Raw genomic sequence first — 23,408 nt, forward strand, 5'->3', positions numbered from 1 at the left:
TGGTCCCATAATTTCTAACACAAGTGATGATAATTGTATTTCATCTCGGTATCTTTTTCATCAAATAATATGTTATCAGCTGTTGTGTCTTCCCTGTAGTGTCAGCCACTTTATTTTCTTCTTATATCCATTCTTTTTTGTTTTTTGTTGTCACTCAGCATTAAGATTCAGATTGTCTTTTTTATCTGGGCCTTCAATGTGCTGGTGCTGTTTTCAGGAAGGTTGAACTTGTGAGAAGGGGTTTGAGTGAAATGAGAGTAGAAGAAATCCAAGGATCCAGACACTTTAAGCCTCAAATCTCGGATCAGTTGCTTTCAGAGGCAGATGTCACTCGGTGTCATTTGATCTGGGGAGCAGTTGACATGCTTACAGGAACAAGTGTAAGGATATTTATGCTTTATCACAACGTTTTGACCATCATTCCTGCCAGTGATAATGACACTGTACCACTGACAGCATATACACTGCTCAATAAAAGGGAACACTTAAATAACACATCGAATCTTGATAAACAAAATATAATAAATATAATATAAATTTAGGTTCAAAATCTTTACTGTACAACATTGTGTAATTTGTTGAGAACCAAATGACGTAACAACAGTCAATGGAAACCAAAATCATCAACCGATTTGAGGGCTGGATTCAAAATCACACCAAAATCTAAGTACAAGCTTGAAATCACAGTCTAATCCAACTTGCATGAATTTCATCACGCCAACTCATAATGTGACTCAGTAGTGTGTATGGCCCCCACGTGCCTGTATGCACTCCCGAGTGTCTGGGCATGCTCCTGATTAGACGGCGGATGGTGTCCTTGGGGGTCTCCTCCCAGACCTGGATAAGGGCATCAGTGAGCTCTGTCTTTGGTGGCGTCGGATGCACCGATACATAACATCCCACAGGTTCGCAATTCAATTCAATTCAATTCAATTCAATTCAATTTTAATTGTATAGCGCCAATTCATAACAAAAGTTATCTCAGGACACTTTTCAAATAGAGCAGGTCTAGACCGAACTCTTTAAAACATTAATTACAGAGACCCAACAGTACCACCATGAGCAAGCACTTGGCGACAAGGGCAAGGAAAAACTGCCTGTTAAAAGGCAGAAACCTAGGACAGATCCTCCGGCTCTAGGTGGGTGGTCGTCTGTCTCACCAGTTGGGGGAGGGGGGAGAGAGAGAGAGAGAGAGAGAGAGAGAGAGAGAGAGAGAGAGAGAGAGAGAGAGAGAGAGAGAGAGAGAGAGAGAGAGAGAGAGAGAGAGAGAGAGAGAGAGAGGTGCACAGCAACAACAGTATTAGCAATGGCAATCTAGCAGGACCATGGCAGGAGGCTCCACCAGGATCGACAAGAACCTGCAAGACGAGAAAGCACAAGAACTCCGGGGAAGAAGTGAAGTTAGTAACATGCATTAATGGGACATGAATGAGTGCAGAAAGAGAGAGGAAGGGAGGAGCTCAGTGCACCGTGGGAAATCCCCCGATAGTCTAGGCCTATAGCAGCATAACTAAGGGATGGTTCAGGACTCACCTGATCCAGCCCTAACTATAAGCTTTATCAAAGAGGAATGTCTTAAGCCTACTCTTAAATGTGGTGAGGGTGTCTGCCTCCCGAACCACAAATGGAAGCCGGTTCCACAAGAGAGGAGCTTGGTAACTGAAGGCTCTGGCTCCTGTTCTACTTTTAGAGACTATAGGAACCACAAGTAGCCCAGCATTCAGAGAACGTAGTGTTCCAGAGGGGTAATAGGGTACTATGAGCTCTTTAAGATATGAAGGAGCCTGACCATGAAGAGCTTTATAGGTGAGGAGGAGGATTTTAAATTATATTCTACATTTTACAGGGAGCCAATGCAGAGAAGCTAGTACAGGAGAGATGTGATCTCTTTTTCTAGTTCCTGTCAGTACTCGTGCTGCAGCGTTCTGAATTAATTGGAGCGTTTTAATGGACTTATTGGGGCAACCTGATAATAAAGAGTTGCAGTAATCCAGCCTTGAAGTAACAAATGCATGGATTAGTTTTTCTGCATCTGTCTGTGATAGGATGTGTCTAATTTTTCTAATATTACGTAAATGAAAGAAGGCAGTCCTAGAGGTCTGCTTTATGTGGGAGTTAAATGACAAATCCTGATCAAAGATAACTCCAAGATTCCTGACAGTGGTGCTAGAGGCCAAGTTAATGCCATCTAGAGTAACTATATCTTTAGACAGTGAGTCTCTAAGGTTTTTGGGGCCAAGAACAAGAATTTCGTTTTTTTCTGAGTTTAACATCAGAAAATTGCAGGTCATCCAGGATTTTATGTCCTTAAGACATGTTTGTAATTTAGATAATTGATTAATTTCATTGGGCTTGATTGATAGATATAACTGCGTATCATCTGCATAACAGTGAAAGTTAATGGAGTGATTCCTAATAATGTTGCCTAAAGGGAGCATATATAAAGTAAATAGTATTGGTCCAAGTACAGAACCTTGTGGAACTCCATGACTAACTGTAGTATTTATTGAAGATTCATCATTAACATGTACAAACTGCGAGCAATCTGATAAATATGACTTAAACCAGGTCTGGCAAACATGAGGGCCAGTCAATGGCGTCATTGTCTTCGTCATTGTCCTGTACCAGGAGGAACCGAGGGCCCACTGCACCAGCGTAAGGTCTGAGGATTTTCATCCCAGTACCTAGGTAACCGTTGACTAGCATGTGGAGGTCTGTAAGACCCTCCAAGGATATGCCTCCCCAGACCATCACTGACCCACCACCAAACCTGTCATGGTGGATGATGTTGCAGGCAGCGTAATGTTCTCCAGACTCTTTCACGTATGTCACATGTGCTCAGTGTGAACCTTCTCTCATCTGTGAAGAGAACGGGGCGCCAATCGCGGACCTGCCAATTCTGGTGTTGTCTGGCCAAAGCCAATTGAGCTGCCCGGTGGTGGGCTGTGAGCCCCGGTCTCACTAGAGGATGTTAGGCCCTCATGCCACCCTCATGGAGTCTGTTTCTGACAGTTTGATCAGAAACATGCACAAAGGAGCAGATCTGCTGCTGGGTTGATGCCCCTCTACGGCCCTGTCCAGCTCTCCTCCTGTAACGACCCGTCTCCTCCATGCTCTTGAGACTGTGCTGGGACACACAGCAAACTTTGTTGCGACTGCACGTATGGATGTGCCATCCTGGAGGAGCTGGACTACCTGTGCAACCTGAATGAGCTGCATGTACTGCCTCATGCTACCAGTGGTGACAAAGACACTAGCAAAACACAAAACTAGACAAGAATCAGTCAGAAAGGATAAGGAGAGAGCTTTTGTCTGTGGCCACCACCTGCAAAACCATTCCCTTTTTGGGGGTTGTCTTGCTGTTGCCTCTCCAGTGCACCTGTTGTCACTTTCATTTGCACCAAAACAGGTGAAATTGATTCACAATCGCTTACGCTTCCTAACCGGATATATTGATATCCCTGAAGTTTAATTGACTTGGTGTTTTACTGTGATTAATTAGTGTTCCCTTAATTTTTTTGAGCAGCCTATAATGGACAGAGCTTCCAGGTCTGAAAAGTGAAGCCGGGGGAGCAAGCAGGGGGAGCAAGCAGGGGGCTCTCCATTGGCTCTAATAACCAAATGTGAACCTATTGTGATGTCACCCATTGGTCTTGGTCTTATTGCAAGTTGATCTGCGCTCATTGGCTGCGCAGTTTTGACTCGTCCTCTCGTATTACAGCTATACAGTACACTAAAATATGTTTGTGAAACAATTTCAGGTGAGAAATAGTCAACGCAGTAACAGTCATTCTCAGTGAGTCTGTCCAGTGCAGTGCACAAAGCTCAGATCAAACTGTCAAACTAGACAGTGCTGATCAAATATGAATCAAGATTCTCTTACTACGTTGTCTATATCTCACTTAAAATAATTTCACAAACATGTTTTAGTGTACTGTTTAGCTAGTCTGATCGTCTCACCACTTTTTGTGCTGCGTAGTGATGTCGCCCTGTAGCGCTATGTTATCACAACCAAAAGAAATGTTAAACTATGAAACCAAGACCAAGTTTTGATTTGAAACCATAGCTAACCTAGTTACAAAGACTAGTAGCCACAGGGTGTCCTGATGGCTCACCTGGTAGAACTGATGTCCCATGTACCATTCATTTCTATATACATTTTTGTCAAAATAAAATTTGTGTGTATATATAATATATATATACATTAGGATAACTTTACCTTACATTGTTAAGAAATACATGTATTTATTGCATCACAGATAGGAACCTTAACTCTATCTTCTTTATTTTGTAATCTATACTATTTCTACACACACTGTTGGGGATACAACGTGCAAGCTGAGCCTTCAGCCATGGTAATAGTTCTCCCTTGTCCCCTTGTCCAAAATAAATCAGGAAGTCAATATAGAACTGCATGCTGGAGAGATGGACAGCATTTTTAAGTCTATCCTGATTCATGATTATCACAATAATGGAAATTGACAATGATGAATTGTGTGTGTGTGTGTGTGTGTTTTTGATTTCACCACGCAATAACATCTACTTCAGAATCAGAATTATGTTTATTGCCAAGTAGGTTTTTACACCTATGAGGAATGTGTCCTGGTGCAATTGGGGCATAAAATATACAAATACTATACAAATATACAAATCACACAAAAATCACACACAAAAATAAAGTACTTTCAAAATATAAATAAATTAAGAGGAGAAAGATAAGAAAAGAAAACTGTACAGAAGACGGGAGTGCAGGGTGGGTATAAGAGTCAGTGACAAAGGGGGTACCGGGCCTTGTTAATGAGGCCAGCTGCAGATGGGAAGAAACTGTTTTTGTGGCGAGAGGTTTTGGTGCTGATGGACCGCAGCCTCCTGCCAGAGGGAAGTGTCTCAAGGAGTTTGTGACCGGGGTGGGAGGGGTCAGACACAATCTTGCCTGCATGCCTCAGGGTCCTAGAGGCGTACAGCCGATCACCTTCTCAGCAGATCGAATGATATGCTGCAGTCTGCCCTTGTCCTTGGCAGTGGCTGCAGCGTACCAGATAGTGATGGAAGAGGAGAGGATGGACTGATGGCTGATGTTCAGCTCCCACTTGAGGTCCTGGGTAAGGATGTTACCCAGGAAGTGGAAGGACTACACAGAGTCAACTGGGGAGTCACACAGGATTATTGGGGCGGGTGGGGCTGGGTTCTTCCTGAAGTCCACAACCATCTCACTGTTTTCAGAGCATTTAGCTCCAGGTTGTTCTGGCTGCACCAGGTCACCAGATGGTCAATCTCCCATCTGTAGGCAGACACATCTCCATCAGAGATGAGCCCCAATGAGGGAGGTGTCATCTGCAAACTTCAGTAGCCTGACGGACTGGTGACTAGTGGCGCAGCTGTTGGTGTACAGGGAGAAGAGCAGAGGAGAAAGAACGCAGCCTTGGTAAATGGTAAATGGTAAATGGACCTGTACTTGTATAGCGCCTTTCTAGTCTTCCGACCACTCAAAGCGCTTTTACACTACGTGCCACACACATTGGCAAAGTCCATCGAACAGAAACTAACATTCAAACACCGATGCATGGCATCGGGAGCAATTTGGGGTTCAGTATCTTGCTCAAGGATACTTCGACATGTGGCACCAGGGGATCGAACCCACAACCTTCCGATTTAGGAACGACACGCTCTGCCTCTGAGCCACAGCCGCCCACTTGGGGGGATCCGGTGCTGATGGTCTGGGAGTCAGAGACATTTTCCCCCAGCTTCACCTGCTGCTTCCTGTCAGACAGGAAGTCTGTGATCCAGTCAGGCACAGTGAGCTGGGAGAGCTTGTCTTGTAGCAGAGCTGGGATGATGGTGTTAAACGCAGAGCTGAAATCCACAAACAGGATCCTGGCATAGGTTCCTAGGGAGTCCAGATGCTGAGGGCACAAACAGTGCAGGGCCATGTTTACTGCATTGTCTACAGACCTGTTGGCTCTGTAGGCGAACTGCAGGGGATCCAGGAGTGGGTCCGTTATAGTTTTCAGGTGGGAAAGCACAGGGTGCTCAAAAGACTTAATGACCACACAGGTGAGGGCAACAGGTCTGTAGTCATTGAGTCCTGTGGTCCTTGCTTTTTTATGGGACAGGGATGATGGTGGATGACTTGAAGCAGGCTGGCACATGACATGTCTCCAATTAGGTGTTGAAGATGTCCGTGAACACCGGAGACAGCTGGTCAGCACAGTGCTTCAGGGTGGATGGAGAGACAGAATCTGGTCCGGCTGCTTTGCAGGGGTTCTGCCTCTAAAGGCCAGGACACACCAACCTGACGGTCGTCAGCAGAAAAGCAGTCAGACTGATCAGTCGGCTCTCGTCTCCCCGAGTCGGTCAAAAAAGTGCCTCCGAACACACCAAACTGATGCCGACTGGACTATACGTTCTGCACGTGCGCGAGGTGTAATACGCCCCCATAACAGCAGGCGGCGCTAATCTGTGTTGAAATGATGGATCACTCTAGACCTAGTAAACACAGAGAACGCTGTCGTCAGTCATTGTTTTCATCAAAGAGTGTTGATAGTAGTCAAGAAGGATCGTTATTGTCATTACTCGCTGAACGGAAAATACGATGGCTAATAATAACAAGATACTGGCGTTGGCGTAGTATGTTTACCATCGTCACCTCCGCTTTTCTCGTGCAGTCACTGATTCGCTAGTCAAGGGCTAGCACTCCACCAATCAGATTGGTCCTTGAGGCCGACGGCCACTGGCCGATTCTACATATCAAATCGGCCAAAATGAACGCCGACGCCGACTAACGACGGCACGGGACACACTGACGTCCGACGGCCGATAATCGGGTTGGTGTGTCCGGGCCTTTAAAGAGTCTGTTGATGTCCCTCTCTTGGAGGCAGAGAGTCGTCACTGTGGTTGAGGAGGAGGGATTCACAGATGTGTGAAGTTGTGATGTGGCCCCGGCTCCTGCTGAGCTGGGCGGGGGAGGGACTGGTGAGTGGGGCTGTGGGGTGTCACGGGGGATGGTGTCAGGATTGTTTGCCAGGCGCAAGTCGTTTATGGAGTGGGGGGTTTTAGGCTTGTAGTTGGTTATCTGTCTGAGCCCCTTCCAGACAGAACCAGAGTCATTGGCTGAGAACTGGTGTTTGAGTTTCTCAGAGTACTGTCGTTTAGCTTCTCTCACCGCCTTGCTAAACTTGTACTTTGACTCCTTAAACCTGTCCCTCTTGGCTGTGAACCAGGGTTTGTCTTTGTTATAACTCACCCTGGTGTGTGATGGTACACAGCAGTCCTCACAGAAGTTGATGTATGATGTCACAGCCTCTGTGTACTCGTCCAGACTGTTGGTAGCAGTCCTGAAAACATCCCAGTCAGTAGAGTCCAAACACGCCTGAAGATCCTCCGCAGCTTCACTGGTCCACTGCTTAGATGTCCTCACAACAGGTTTACAGAGCTTAACTTCTGCCTGTATGAGGAAATCAGGTGGACCATGACGTGGTCAAAGAGGCCCAGTGCGTTGCGGGCGACGGCGCGATAAGTTCTGCTGACTGTAGCCTAACAGTGATCCAGTATGTTCTTCTCTCTGGTCGGGCATTTAATAAACAGTTTGTATTTTGGAAGTTCGTGGCTGAGGTTTCCTTTGTTAAAGTCACCAAGGACAATAACTAAATAGTCCGGGTTAGTCCGCTCCACACACAGTATCTGGTCGGGGAGCGTGCACTGTGCCTCCTGCATGTTGGCCTGCGGTGGAATGTAAACACCGACCAGAATGAATGAAATTAACTCACGGGGGGAGTAAAAAGGTTTACAGTTTATGATGAAATATTCCAGAGTAGAAGAGCAATGCTGTTGGATCACTGTCACATCATTACACCAGCTACGGTTGGTGTAAAAACAGATACGTCCACCCTTTGTTTTGCCGAAGAGTTCTGTGTCACGATCTGCTCTGAAGAGTTGGAAGCCTGCCAGCTGCAGCGCAGAGTCCGGTATCGATCCACAGAGCCATGTCTCCGTGAAGCATAAAACTGACGATGAAGAAAAGTCTCTGTTTTTCCCGAGTTAGCTGAAGTTCGTCCATTTTATTGCACAGTGAACGCATGTTGGAGAGGAATATTCCAGGTAACGGTGTGCGATGTCCGCGCTGGGGGAGACGCACGAGCGCACAGGCACGTTTCCCTCTACTCCTGCGTTTCACTGCGCGAGCAAAGGTGAGCACACCTTTGACCACAGTGTCCACAATGTACTTTTGTGCCAACAGCTGTGAAACCTTGAGATGTCATACTTATCTGTTTCCTGAAATATTGGTTGTCATTTTCCACATAATTTGTATGGTCCTGTTTTAATGTGCATAATTTATTGTCAACTAATTATTAATTCATTGATTGATTGATTTGATCAGTATATTGTTTTTTTTTTAATTTGGCTAGGCTGGGTCCTGAGCTATTCTAATATCCTCTTGGATGTTAGTGTTACTATCTAAATTTTTTAAATCAGAGGACATGGAGCTGATGTAGAGCCCCAAAACATTGTTTCCTGCAGCTCCATTTTAAGCCAATGTCTTGAGGTCTGTGTTTTCATGTGTTCTGAGGAGTGAACTGGATCTCAGTGCCAGCTTGATCCCACAGTGTGTCAGTGTCTGGAGTCTTGCAGTGTTATTTCAGAGTTTACCAGTTAAAAAAAATCTGCTGCAGTTTCTCACAAGTGCTGACGTCGTTTGGAAAAGTGTTTCCATGGAGATGCCACGAGCAAGGTACCTGGATATGACTTGGACAAAGTTGAGACATATTCACTCCACCCAAGGTCCCTTAAACAGTCTGAGTTTATATTTTTAAAATAAAATTAAGAAAATAGGGTGAATCATCACTTCATCTTGCAGTCATTAATTTTAATATTCCTTTCACTGTTTCCCTTAAATTGAAGTCACTCCTGAGTGGAGTTCTCCACCCACTCTGCACTGTTCCTCTGCTACATTCAGATCCTCCCTTGCTTTCGACATTCACATTTCTATCTCCAGTGGTGATGCTGCTGCTCTCCAACTGAAGCAAAATGGACGTGAACTCTAGACTCAATGGTGTGTGAAATAAAGGGCACTTGGGTTAGTGAGAGGTGGAACCAAACCACCACTTCTCACATGACTCCACCACCATCATTTTGCTAGTATGTTGTAACGTTATGTATATGTATGATAAAAGTTGTATGTTATATGGTATGTTATAAATGTTATAGGAATGTTATAATGCTTTGTTTAACTTACGTACTCACTACTACAGTATGTACATGCATACATCCATCTATACATCCATACATACATACATACATACATACATATAAAACAAGAGAATATTTACTTACTGAAAAAAACTGAGTAGGAGGAATATATTTCAAAATAACCATTTTGCCATTAACTACTACTGTTATTGATAAAGTCTAAGGCTTCAGTAATTAGTTATATTGTCATTAGCTACAATTTGTTTTTATCAATTAAAGGTTATGTACGTTGTAAACCAAGCAGTCAAGATGCAAGGAACACAGGTTTTTGATTCAATAATTGGGTTCATTTTCCCAAAAAACCATTCAACAAAACAAATTACTGATCCAACTAAATTAACTGAGTTATAGGATCCTTAAAAGAGATCAACAAAACATAACTACTGAAATGTAAGGCTAACGAGAAAATATCTTAAATCATCTAAAAGATCAAACAGTATGAGACATGAGGGAATCATATGCGCTGGCTGATCAAACCAAATAATATATACCGGGCAGGACAACATGGACAAAAACGCAACAATTCCATCAGAACCATATTTTGCCAGACCAGAAAGGACAACTCTACAGCCAGGTAATACAAAGACAAAGAGAAATTAATTAAAAACATTTTAAACATAACGTTTATCAAAATACTAATTGATCCTGTCTATTAGCAAGACTCACAAAAAAGGTTCTTGTCGAAATCCTGGATTTGAATATTATAAAACCGTATCCCTGCATGAATTTTTCTCATTTTAACACCACGAATCTGACTATACAATGTTATTTCCCAGAGGGAGGTGAGAACCAGAGGAGTGAGCAGTGATGTATTACCAATAATTGGTAGCCTGTGTGTGTTGGGAGATAGAAGGATTAGCTGGCACCTTAGTCACTGTGGAGGAGGGCTAGCTGTAGGGAGAGGATGCAGCTGGAATAATCGCTCCCCAAAGAACCACAGCTACACAGGAGCCATCACTGTGAGTCCCAGCCCACTCCACCCACCCGTTACGTAAGCATGAAGAAAGCAGATCAGCATTGTGACAGTGTGTTTGTATTCACTGTGAAAAAAATGCTTTGTGTAAGTGGGATTTTGTGATCGTTAAAGGAAGCTACCAGTAAAGTCACATGTGAAACATGTGTCAAAGAGGATGCAAATTTGCTCAGATCTACTTCAGGGTTGCCTAGGAAACCCAAAAGGGGTGAGAGCAGCATGCAAACAGTCACTGTCAAGTACATGAAAGCCAAAAGAAGTGATGTGACCAGAGAAAATAGAAACATGCACCTCTAAACTCCTCAAACTCATTAGCTTTACAGTTAAATAAAAACTGTATTTTTAAATGTTGATGTTCAAGTGTTTTATGTTATGTTCTTATTTTTTATGATTTGGTCATTCAGCTACATGGTTAATCTATTATATTTTTGGTTGGCTTCTATAAGTGTATAGATATACTTTGAGGATTATAAGTGGTAGTAGAGCCAAGCCATCTTCCATTTTTCTGACATAAACGGATACAGTTCCTTCTCCTGTTTTTATGCCCATCACCCTTCTTTTTATTGTATTAAGTATTAAAATAAATATTACTTAAATCATTTAATAAAACGATAAACTCAATCTTTATCTGATTTTCCACCTAATATTCGATCGCAAATAGTAATATGCAGAGCACGGCTGAGTGGTATTGCATGTGTGTGCTGAGGAGCAGAATGCATGCCATCACAATACATGTAGCCCCGCTGACAAAAATACTCACCAGATTGGGATTTTGTTATTATATTTTCTGTTAAAGCCTATGGATTAACAGATAATGCCAGGGGCTTAACAGATACTTCCACTGTTAAAGTATAATTACATGATTAAATATTTTAGCCAACATTCTTTTATTTTGTTATATAACTTGTTGATTTTCCGGTCTATACATTGATCTCATTTTGACCTACATTAACATTTTACTAGCTGGACCAAAACTCGACTGTAGTGTTAGTGAATGCTTGAGCCCGAAGCTAAAAATTCAGAGGAAAATACATGTATAAATGACAGCTTCACACTGTTTAAATTGTTTACAATGTTTAATTTGGAATGTGTTTAAATTGGTGACCAATGTAACAGTTGACTCCACATGATGTCTCTTGGCAAAACTGAATACTCAGTGCTTGTCATAATTTATCCTAATGCAGTCTTTGTAATGGAAGATAATCTCAGATGGACAGCAATCGCAGGCGGAGTGTCACTTCCGACATTATACCAGCAGACAGACCTTATCCACAAAAGTTGAATTTCTTTAATTATAACTACGTCATCACTGAAATCCACATAATAATGATGATGATAATAATAATAATAATGATAATAATAATAATACTTATAATACTTATAATAAAACTTTATAAAGTGCCTTTCAAAACCAAAGTTACAAAGGGCTGTACAGTGCAACCAGTTAGAACAGGAATTACACTATATAACAATATACAAGTATAAAACAAGAAATAAACAAAGAAACACATTATATGGTAAGCTTAGAAAATGTATAAGATAAATAAATGAGATAATCAATTCCATCTTTCTCCTAATGACCGTTTTATCGGTCATGGAGTATGATGATTTCATTTTCATTTGCAATAGAAATCAAGGTACTTGTTGGATATTAAACAAAAAAAATGTAAGTGCTTTTTTCTCACACATTAAAATAACAAATATAAATATAAATGAAGACGCACAGAAAAATAAAATACTGTTTTAATTCAAATAAAATGAATCATTAGGCTGATCTTAATGTCTTGTTGATGGCCTGTGCCAAAATAATTAATTCAGTAATAAGGCAACAGACTGAAAATTAATCTTGATTTTGATAATAGAGTCCCCATTTAAGTCCTTCATAAAGAACAAATTCCAGTTATTCCAGTGCAAGATTCACAAATGTGAGCATTCGCTGCTTTTCTCTGTTTGATATCATTTTAAACTGAATATCTTGGGGCGGATGAAACAAGCAAGTGGATGGTGTCACATTGGTTTCTGGGAACTTGGTGGTGGGTGCTTTTCACTCTTTTTTTTTCTTCTTCCATTTTATAAAGAAAAAATATATTGGCTACATTGTGAATGCAGCTTAAAGGACAGAAGCTGTACGTGTTAGAGAGCTGTACTGAAGTAACATACTACAGCTAGTAGCATGGGGCTGACTCTAAATGTTTGATGTGCAGTTGCGTAGCACCTTTACGCTGCAATGACAGTACACTGTAGCCTCAGTGTTGGATCTTTTCGATTAAACTTTGGCAACCCATAGTAGGGGTCCCAACTGCCAGATTGGGAACCAGTGGTCTACAGGGTATTTCAAAATCACTGTCAGTGGAGACTCCCTGCAGGACCCATTGTATTAGACACATGCATACCCTGCACTAGTTCTCTGCCATGAACCTTAAATACTGTGTCAGTTGGCATCTTTAAAACAGCTCATCAGCACAAAGAGTGAATGGATCTTTCCAGAGCTGGAACTCACTATTTTTGTATCATTGCCTGACACTAAACCTGTACACAAAATGAAGAAAAAAAAAGCAGGCTATGTAGATATTTGGGTGCCTGGTTGTTGACGAGTGTTGAGCCACTTCATCTGGTGATGGGAGAAGTGGGGTTTTGTTCATTAAGGGGAGAGTTGGAAAGGACTGCTGGCTGTGTTAAGCACATTACCCAGAAGAGAGCTGAATTAGAAATCAGCTATGCGGGGTGTAAGGTCATTGTCTGTATTGAAGGGAACAGGCGGCCTCTGTGTCTGAGGATTAGGCTCGCTGTTAGCTCTTCACCAGGCATCTGGTCCTCTCACAGCGCACAGTTTTCACAGTGTAGCAGCGCTGCAACATGACCGGAGAGAGCAGGGAGCTTTTACTGCACTGTGAGTTACCCTTGACAACTTTCTGCTGCTGTGTTTGAATCTTTTTTTTCTCCATATGAGTTCTGTTTAAAATAGCTTTTGCTTATAGTTTTGCAGTGTAATGCAGAATAGAGAGCGGAGTATTTGAGCTGTCAGTGCTGGTCGGATCGACATGCTGATGCTGATGGATGTCCAGTTAGATCTTTTCTTTCGTAATTAAAATTTGTATTCCTTACAGTGAAACATAATTCTTTTTACTTTTGTAAAAACAAACTTCTTTTGAAAACATTAGTGCCATGTGCTCTGTTACAAACATTATATATAATTTTACTCCATATCTTTATTCTTTCATAGTAATGAAATGAGTGAGAGCTAACAACTGGTTTTGTACCAAGTAGAGTCTTACACATATACCCAACCTGCTGTACAGCAACCATTCAAGAGCTTTTGGGGATTTGCATAAATTTTGCCGTTTTCATTTGCATCCCTGATACCCTGTTTTCATTTGAATTACAAAAAGAAAGAAGTCTTTTTTTATTTTTACAAAATCTACATCAATATTTATTTATTTCCTGTTTCTAAAAACAGAATGCACTCAATCATTTGTTTATGATAGGGACAGAAACATGATCTGGTGTCTGGTGGTGAATGCTAATAGTTTGTTTTTATTAAGATCTTTTTAAATGTAAATGTGTCTTTTATTTGCAGAGCCTAGGCATTGGACTGGCGTGGCAGATCACTTGTTATGGGTCTAGTTCTTTGGTAAAACATGGCTAGCCATTCAAAAAATGTGTCTGCATTTGGAAAACACTAGCATTTGGAATGAATGCCAAACAAAAAGCTCACTTGAGTCATACAATGCAAATGCTTTTTGGTAGATGTTGCAATGATGCACCAAACATGTTGAATCCATCCAGAAGATTCCTGTGCAGTGAGGCTAATAGAGCACTCTGATAGAGTGACTTATACTGACATTCAGTGTTTGCACCAATACGGTCATAAGTTCAGGCTAAATGAAAAAAATATTCATTTTCAGTCTGTTTAACTACAGTTGGAAAGGATACTTGCAGTTTGGTACATATATTGCACTTGACATATTTTCTTACCCAGTCAAGCTGATCTGCTATGAACCTTAGAGTTGCAGTAGGTAACATTTAGGAAAATATCTTTTTGTCATATTTGCTGAAACTTTCACTATATCCTGACAGTAGTACATAAGACAGATAATCTGTGAACAAAATCAGGTTAGTCTGCTCCTCATGGCCATAATCCACTGCAGCTGATTAAAAACAACCAATCAGAGCCAAGAAAGATAATTGAGTGTTGGTTCTCATTCCCAGGTCGTCAAATTCAGACGCTGGGAATGAGACTCAACCAATTACCAATGCTGATTTTTTTTGTTTTTTGGGAGTGTTGCAGCCTGAGCAAATGCCTAATTCAATGGGAGCTTTTCTAAAAAAAATTGCAAACTGGGTTGCAATGTTTTTAGCCATTTTCAATTAAATAAAAGAAGAAAAGAAGAAGAAAGTCAAAATTTGGAGGACTGCTATGATTGGTAAAATATTGCTGGTTATCCTTTTGTTAAGTATAAAGATACGGTTACTGCAGTAATGTCTGCCTCACAACCTGAAATAACTTCATAATTACATCATATACATCGACATATAAAGGATGGACATGCTGGATACGGCCACTGCCATCTTTCACCACTCTGAGCCACTGAGTCTGTGCAGTAGTAATTGGGGTTGGTGCCGCAGTATCTTGGTCCCATCCATACGCCCGGCTGACTCAATCACAAGCAGGGCTCAGCTGTCAGTCATGATGTGAAACCCCTTCTTTTTTTCATAGCTGCAAATACCTCATTAAAATCAAACTGATCAGGAAAATCAACACTTAAACCAGGGTGCAAACTACACAGGGTGAGCTTGGCTCCTCTAAATTAGACATGGGCTCCTCTAAAAACATGATTTGTAAAATGTTGGGGGGTCTCTAAATTATTGACAATACGCTATTTTTGCCATGAATTTCTGTCTTGCTGTATCTTCATCATCATGGATCATACATAAAATTAGCCTATTAATTGATGTGTGATTCATGCATGAGAGTGATTCATCTCTAATTAATTTTATTAATAATATAATAATACTTTATGATATAATAATACATGCTATTCTTTCCATCACCATGGAAGCGTGGTTGCGCAATATGTCTGTGCAGCATATCTTGCCATTATGCATTTTTGTAGGCAGCATACTGTAAGTCACCTCCCCTGAAATCCACAGTATAGCGTGATAAGAACTACCTAAAACCATCTTTTGAGAAAAATTTATTTGACGTGTACTTTGATTTTCCAGTTTGGCCCATGGCCCATTTGGTAACATGGAGGCAGAGGGCTTTATGACCTTTACATGACCTTTACTGCAGTCATTTGTGTAAGAAACTTAGCTGTTTTCGTGAAAATAGTTCTCACAAGCAAACTTGAAAATACACATTTTCTTATGGTATGTCAACCTATATGCAGAACCTAACCTAAGGCAGAGATATTGATATTGAACTGTGAGGATCTCAGTTCAATCATTTGATGAAATCTTGCATGAATTGTACAGTTGTTACAGCTGCAGATTTAGGTTATTGTTGTTGAAGCAGTTAACCAGCACCTGAGTCATGTAATATGTATTTCCACAGATATCCAGGAGTTCTATGAAGTGACACTGCTAAACACGCAGAAAAGCTGCGAGCAGAAGCTGGAGGAGGTCAACCACATGGCGGACAAGTGGGAGAAGAGTGTCTCTGTACAAAACTCTGAGCTTGCACACACTGCCTGCCCAGCAGAGGAGGTGAGTCTCTGACACAGTGTTTGAGCCCAGCAAAACCTCAGACATGAATGCACTGAAGAATTACCTCTGTATGACTAGGTTGTCTGCTGTAGCCATTCAAAAAATGCAGGAGTAAAGCAGGTGGAGGCTGAGGTGGAGACTTTTCTTGCAGACAGCAGCAGCAGCAGTAACAGCAGCAAGGTATGAATCAGCAGACATGCCAAATATGAGGGTCATAGCCTTTAAATAGAGTGCCACGTCACTGTAGGGATATGTGCTGGTTGTGGTGAGCTGAGCAGAATAATGTGATGCTTGACATACAGTGTCCTGCCAAAAGTAGTTCATTTAAATGTAGCATTTTAAGTCATGTGAGATGAAGATTTCCATTTGCATATTAATGAGTAAAACTGATTATTGTGAAAATACTGTAGCTCCTCATTACTTTAAAGGTACAGTATTTCATTTCTGCTGCTAGCGGGTCTCTCACGTCAAAAAATAAACAAAAGACAACATTGTGAAGAAGCTTGGGATCATGGGAGTTGTTGGCTTCATTGTTAAACAACCACCATTGCCACTGAAAATCTATCCGACCTGACTTGGACAGAAATTGCTCATGGAAGAGGTGATACTAAAGTTTTGTTTATGTTATGTAAAGTCTTGTTGGCCTACTTCCGTCTTCACTCTCTGACTTACCAGACATTGCCTGTGTTTACCCAGAAGTGATAGCGACTAGAGGCAAGTAGGAAATGTACCATTACCTGAATAAAATGACATATTTCTCTGGGTTTGACCATTGTTGGAAACATTTGGGATAATGTAATTAACTGCTAAATATATAACACATAGGTCAAGCGTTTGTAGACATTTTAATGTGGAAATGTCTTTAAAGGTGCCATGCAGAAGTTTTACACAGGAAGTTCAGATTACTTGTCAAGAGGAGAACTACAGTCTGTAACAGTTGTAAAATGTGTATTGTGTTCCTGTTGTAGAAGTGGGCATTTAGAAGGCAGGGGAGGGAGAGTCTAATGAAAGACATTATTGAAAAAAATTCTATCATTTATTTTGAGAAATGTAAACATTTAACAGTAGCTCAAAAGTTAATACACTATAATCAAGTCTATTTTTTCCAGATATTCTCATGTCTCCATGCAAACAGCATCACATTTCTTCAGTTTGTTTCAATTTCAGTTTGATCATACGTGCAATGAACACTAACTTTTTAGAAGATTCATTTTCTGTAAAATAAAATAAATTCTAGTTGATTTAAACTGTTACTTATGGGCAGTGGCCAATTAACGCAGTCAATTTGCCTGAAACAGCAGCTTATATGACCATTTGTAAGCAAGTTCTGTCCTGTATTATCAAGAAAAGCACCTGGAAAATGTCCTGGAAAGGTCCTGGAAAATGATTTGTTAAAAAGAGTGGGAACCTGACAGTTGAACAAGATTTGCATTAGTATGACACTAATTCCTGCTCATTGAGCTTGACTAACCCAACTAAGCCGACTAGCATGCTACAGCTGATGGACAACAACTGGTGCACTGCCAAAAGCTTCTGGGAAAAAATCTTGAATTTCTGTTCCACGAATGCAAGTTGTTGACTTTAGTAGGCTCCTTTGACAGTAATTGTTTGGGTTGCAGCGCATAGTGAATTAAGGTTCACTTACCGAACTGAACATCCTATACAGGATGGCTCAAGACAAACCTATTGTCACATTGCCCTGTGTGTTAAATGCTAACTAGCTGGCATTCAAAATGGTCCTTAGGTTTGATGTAGGGCTGGGCGATAAATCGATTTTATCAATTAATTCAAATTTGTAGTAAAACACGATTTATTTTTAGTTAAAATCGGTTTTCTCTTGAACTCCCACAACACCTGCGCTCCCTTTGGGCTCCCGCAGGTCAGAGTGCGCTGACCCCTCCCCCCGCCTCTCCACAGATAAACACAACATGGCAGCAAGCCAGGATGAGCTCGTCCCCAAAAAAGGCACAGTGTCGTTGGTTGTTTGGAACTTGTTTGGTTTTGTGTTTGTTCAGTTTTAGTTGAGAAGCAACCATTTGCTCCCCTTAAGGTTAAACCTTGTAAACAAACCAGTCTCATCTCTTCCGGTTTGATGAGTAACACAATGAAGTTTGTTCAGTCGTGGCACATGAATTGTAAGAAAGCCACTCTAAAGTCATGAACAAGGGTTGAATATAAAGATGGCGTCTTCCTGGAAAGTGTATTCATGTAATATTTATACAGAATACTGTCGCCTTTTTGCAAATTGTAGTCCACCAGCTTTTCTAGCGAGGTAAAAAATCTTTAATGTTTAGATTTTTGTGTCAAATACGGACACCAACCCAGAGCGCCTTTCTCGGCTCTGATTGGTTGTTTTTGTCCAGGCCCGGTGGATTCTTGCAAATGCCATTAGGATCTCCTTGACTTTACAGAGCTGTATAGTTAGTTTCAGCTCAACTTGGGCGGGCCTGTATATTAACGACACAGGGACTCGTTTTAGTATTTTGCAGAGAAACAAAGAGAGCAAGTAGAGTAAGTGTTGTTTTCCGCGACTTCATTAATGACACTCCTCGTTAATGCGCAGCTCACCTGCTGTTGTGAAAAAGTAATGGAGCAGACACATACAGCCTGTATATGGAGAGAGGAGCAGAGAGAGGTGGGGCAAGCCGGTGTGTGAGACAGAGGTGTAGGTGTGTGAGCACAATATAAACATAAGTCTAGCTGTTATCATAGGAAAAGCTCTGTTAAACACACTGTACACTGTCTGCTCAGCAGCAGACACAGGCTACTACTAGCTGGGGAGTGGAGCATTTAGAAGTTGGATGTCCCCCTCAGGAGGTGGTAGAGACCACAAACAGAGCTAAAAGAGAGTGAATATTGAACTTACATTAATTAGGTGGAAACACAACTCCAAATGAATGATAATGTTGCTCTGTAAGTGGTGGATGTGGAAATGAGCAACTGATTGCTACCAAGTTCACCATTTCAATTTAAAAGATTATATGTCAGTGTTGTGTTCACTAATTTTTTACACTGCCCCTATGTGGCAAAAAAAAATCGTATTATTTACATTGCACTTTCGATATTATTACGATTAATTGTGAATCCATACCACAAGCCTTCATCAACTACATTTGAACATGAGAAATCCCAAGCATGCACAGGCACAGACAGGACGGAGACTACTATTTACAGTGTGAAAGAACAAATGAGAGAGAGAGAGAGAGACAGAGAAAGAGACAGAGAGAGAGAGAGAGAGAGAGAGAGAGAGAGAGAGAGAGAGAGAAAGAGATAATCTGTGAAAAAGCCTGAATGAAAACAACCAAACAGGGCTGAGAAAGATATAAAGACGCTTTGGGTTGGACGCTTGTTGATTATTGAGTATTTGACGACCTGGAAATGAGATTCAACAATCAACTATCCTTCTTGGCCCCCATTGGTTGTTTTCGTTCTGGCCCGGTGGATGAGCCAGAGGAACCAGATATTTCACAGATTATCTGTCTCATGTACTACTATCAGGATATAGTGAAAGTTACCTTACCGTTATTTTTGGGGATTTTGGCGATAGCGATACTCAGTCGATATCCTTTCAAATGTGATTGGAATTGTCTGAGTTAGGGCTTGTGTCCACCAAACGCGTTTTTAGCGCTGAGCGCTAAAAAACTCATTTTCTGAGCGCCCAACGGTGTTAAAAGTTGAACAGATTTCAACTTGAAGCGCTCTGAGCGCTGCGCTAAAAAATATTTTCAAAACCAAACCATTTCCATGCCAGAGAGGTAGACCCACGTCTCGGCACTAAATCATCTGAAGTACCGGTAGCTTCAGGGACTGGAGGTGTTTGCATTTTCTCTCTACCATCACAACGCGCTGCTAAACTGTTGCAAGGAGGATGCTAGCGAGAGGTCATGTGATCACGTCATGTGATCACGTAGGCCCACTAGTCGTGTGACTGAATCCTGCCATGCTGTAGAGAGCGTTGCTGCACCGTGTATTAAGTGGATGTGAGGAGTTTCCACGTGCGTTTCAATATTTTTGGCGAAGTAATTTAAATACTCGATAATGGAAATTTGCACATTGTCAAACAACAATGACGATATTATCGCAAACGATATATATCGCCCACCTTTACTGCAGCTTTAAAGTAAAAATATATAACAGTGCAATACAATTTTACACCAACCTTATTCTGTCTGAGTCAGTATTGGCAAGTCCAGCTTTGTTGTCAATCCCTCATAATTAAAAACTATTAAAATGGCAAAAATAAAATGAAGGAATTAAATATAGTTGAATGAAGTGTGTAGAATATACTGTGTTCCAAATGATTACGCATATACTGTTTTTGTTCTTTTTCTTACTAAATAGTCGATGTAATTGGCAGACAATAGGATTTTTTATTCCTCAACAATTATATCGTAATCTGGGTTTTATTAAACACAGTTACCAATGATGACAATGACATTTTTTTTCAAAATAACCCAAAATGCAGTGTTCCAAATTATTATGCAAAACAGAGTTTCAAAACAGTTTCTAAAGGATTGAAAACAGAAATCTGTTGTATTTTTTGCGTTAGGGTGTAATCTTTCTCAAATTAAAGCTATTTCAATCAAAAACATCTTTACAGAACAAGTTAGATATTAACATAGGAGCCCTTCTTTGATGTCACATTGGCAACTCTCTCATCCATTGAACTTGTAAGTCCATGTACAGTTTCTGCCTGTATTTCCTTTGAGGATGCCAGAATTGCCTTCCAGAGCTGCTGTTTTGAGGTAAACTGCCACCCACCCTCATAGAGCTTCCTTTTAAGGATGCTCCACAGGTTCTCCATAGGGTTGAGGTCAGGAGATGATGGTGGCCACACCGTGATTCTTTCTCCCTTAATGCCCATAGCAGCCTAGGCCTCAATGGTATTTGTTGCAGCATGGGATGATGTGTTATCTTACATGAAAATGATTTTACTCCGGAAGGCATGGTTCTTCTTTTTATACCATGGCAGGAAATGGGCAGTTAGGAACTCCACATATTTTGCAGATTTCATTTTGACACCTTCAGGCACCTTAAAGGGGCCTATCAACTCACTTCCCATGATTCCAGCCCAAGACATCACTCCACCACTCCTTTCTGACGTCGCAGCCTTGTTGGGACATGGTGGCCATCCAGAACTCCATCCATCTGGACCATCCAGTGTAGCACAGCATACATCAGTGAATAAAACTGTTAGACAATTAGTCTTCATGTATTTCTGAGCCCACTGCAATCATGTCTCCTTGTGGGCATTGTTTAAGGGTGGCCGAAATACAGCTTTATGCTTCTCTGGAGGATCCTGCATCGAGAGGGCCTTGGGACTCAAGAGTCACCAGCAACTTAAAATACCTTTTTTACTACTCATCAGTGGCTTTTTCACAGCTGCTCACTTAATATGATAAATTAGCCTTACAGAAACTTTCCTAAACACGCCTTTATCTGAACGAACCCGTCTGCGCTTTGAATGAGACCGAAATCTTTTCACAGGACTATGATCTCTCTTAATATTTCATAAAATATCCACTAGTTTCATACCTATGGAAAGATACTGCACTATTTCAAGCTTTTCATCTGCAGAAAGATCTTTTTCCCCCCTATATTGCATGAAACCTGTGACTTGCTTTATAATGTGGAACAACATCCTTAAGTAGTTTCCCCTTAATTAGGCTCACCTGGCAAACTAATAAAGAAAAACCTGTCTGAGACTGATGTCAGTGATATAAACAGACATGGGAAGCAGCACAATTGAAAACTTTCATTGGAAAACAAAAAATCTAATGTTTCTTTAATTAAAATCATATTTGCATAATAATTTGGAACACATTGTAGATTTCTGCTAGCTTTAATGTCTTTTCTAATATTGTTGAGCTGAATGTAACTGTTGTTACAGACCCTGGGTCTTTTAAAAGTAGAGAAACATCATTACATAAAAGAATGTCAGTTGAAATGTAGTTCAGTACTATTTGAGCTTTGCACATAAACTTGAAAGAGGCTGTAATAATTATTCCTTGTGTGATGCTGCTTTTGTGTTTGTTGTTGGTTAAAGCAGACCCTAGGTCAGTGTGAAATTATAGAGCTGTGGGTCTGCACACACCAGCCGTGTTACTAATAGCATGTTTGGCTTGGAATGGGACCAACCAGTTTGGTAATCTACTAGTAATCCTATTTGTCTAAGTAGTCAAACCTTGTGCGTCACACCTGCCGTTTTTCTGCAGTAACGGTAAAGAATTTGTTAGAAGGGGCATGAATATACATTTCCAAATATATCATGTCAGGGTCTTTATAGCTTTCAAAGTAACAGCAGGAGCCACTGAACCACTTTGCTCAGGTCATCCAGTAGTACCAGGATAGGGATAAGTGAAGGGGATTAGAAGAGTCCTCAGAGACTGATGACCCCACCATGAGGTCATCAGTACACTGCTGTTATATTCCCTTTTCTGCTATCGCAATCAACCCTCTGAAGATTACGCAAATGTCTTGTCAAATATGGCAGATGGTCCCATCCAAATCAACTGACAGGGTCCGTAGGGGTTCTGCAAATATATGAACAACTAACAAATTGTTTGCAGTTTGTAGCATGTTTGTTGGAAAGTAAAAACAAAAGCACTGAAGTAATCAATAGTTTGGTTCAGTATTAAAAGAGCAGTGTATAAGATGTAGTTGCATCTAGCAGCAGATCTAGTTGCACATTTCAATTAACTGAAAAGCACTCGTGTCTGATGACAACCTGGGAATGAGAAAAGGCTGTGAAGTGTAGGAGAAACCGTCTACAGTCTGTGTTTAGCCTGGCCCTCTCCGGGCTACTGTAGAAACATGGCAGTTCAACATAGAGATAGATAAAAAAAGTTCATTGTAAGATTCTTATATTCAGATTATACACTAATGAAAATATATCTATGAATATTATATTCCATTTCTGACAATAGATCCTCCTAAATGTTACACACTGGATGTTTTTCTACTAGTGTCATACACAAGAGGCTCCCTGCACTTCAGCAGTGTAGCAGACAGGCACTGTATAATCTTGGGTTAATAATCTGTGGACATTATTTACTCTCCTAATTGCCACCTGGGGCCAGATACAGTAGGTTTGCCATGAGTGAATAAGTGTGGACACCCCTGTTGCTTTGGGCATCAAGGCACCAACCATGAACCGCAATGTACCCGGTTCAGATCCTAGGTGGGAGCTTAATGCATCTCTTTCCCTCATTTCCTGTCATCTTTCCACAAGGTCCACTGCATAAATTGCCCAAAAGATAATCAAAAAAAGAATGAATTAGTGAATAACTGTAAGCTATTTTTTTTTAGTTCATGAGGTGTCACATTTAAATGTTGTTTTATATAATGTTAAGGTGTAGATTTGATATTCTGCCTGTTCAGTTTGGCGGATTTAGCAGTAGATCTTGTGAGCAGTCTAACAGCATTAGGCATGTTACAACACATATATTATGTAGGATAAACAAGATTGATTATCAGTGTCATT

General features: G+C 41.0%; 1 protein-coding gene and 1 long non-coding RNA gene across 27 annotated transcripts in view; one reads left to right on the top strand and one right to left on the bottom strand.

Moving 5' to 3' along the window:
* Positions 1 to 23,408, top strand: part of dlg2 (discs, large homolog 2 (Drosophila)) — a 219,563-nt gene that overhangs the window by 20,673 nt on the left and 175,482 nt on the right. For 25 of the 26 annotated variants that reach the window (XM_051401499.1, XM_051401464.1, XM_051401462.1 and 22 more), the window contains one exon: positions 15,774 to 15,925. In XM_051401499.1, the coding sequence (XP_051257459.1) occupies positions 15,774 to 15,925 (152 nt within the window). Of the gene's footprint in view, positions 1 to 13,031; positions 13,110 to 15,773; positions 15,926 to 23,408 lie in introns of those variants that run through there. The other variant, XM_051401474.1, reaches the window with a different exon arrangement.
* LOC127364253 (uncharacterized) overlaps positions 911 to 23,408 on the bottom strand; it is a 115,907-nt gene continuing 93,409 nt past the window's right edge. The window contains exon 2 of the long non-coding RNA XR_007884991.1: positions 911 to 1,115. This is a non-coding gene — a long non-coding RNA (uncharacterized LOC127364253). The remainder of the gene's footprint in view (positions 1,116 to 23,408) is intronic.

This window comes from Dicentrarchus labrax, unplaced genomic scaffold (assembly GCF_905237075.1).
Source record: "Dicentrarchus labrax unplaced genomic scaffold, dlabrax2021, whole genome shotgun sequence".
Lineage (NCBI taxonomy): Eukaryota > Metazoa > Chordata > Actinopteri > Moronidae > Dicentrarchus > Dicentrarchus labrax.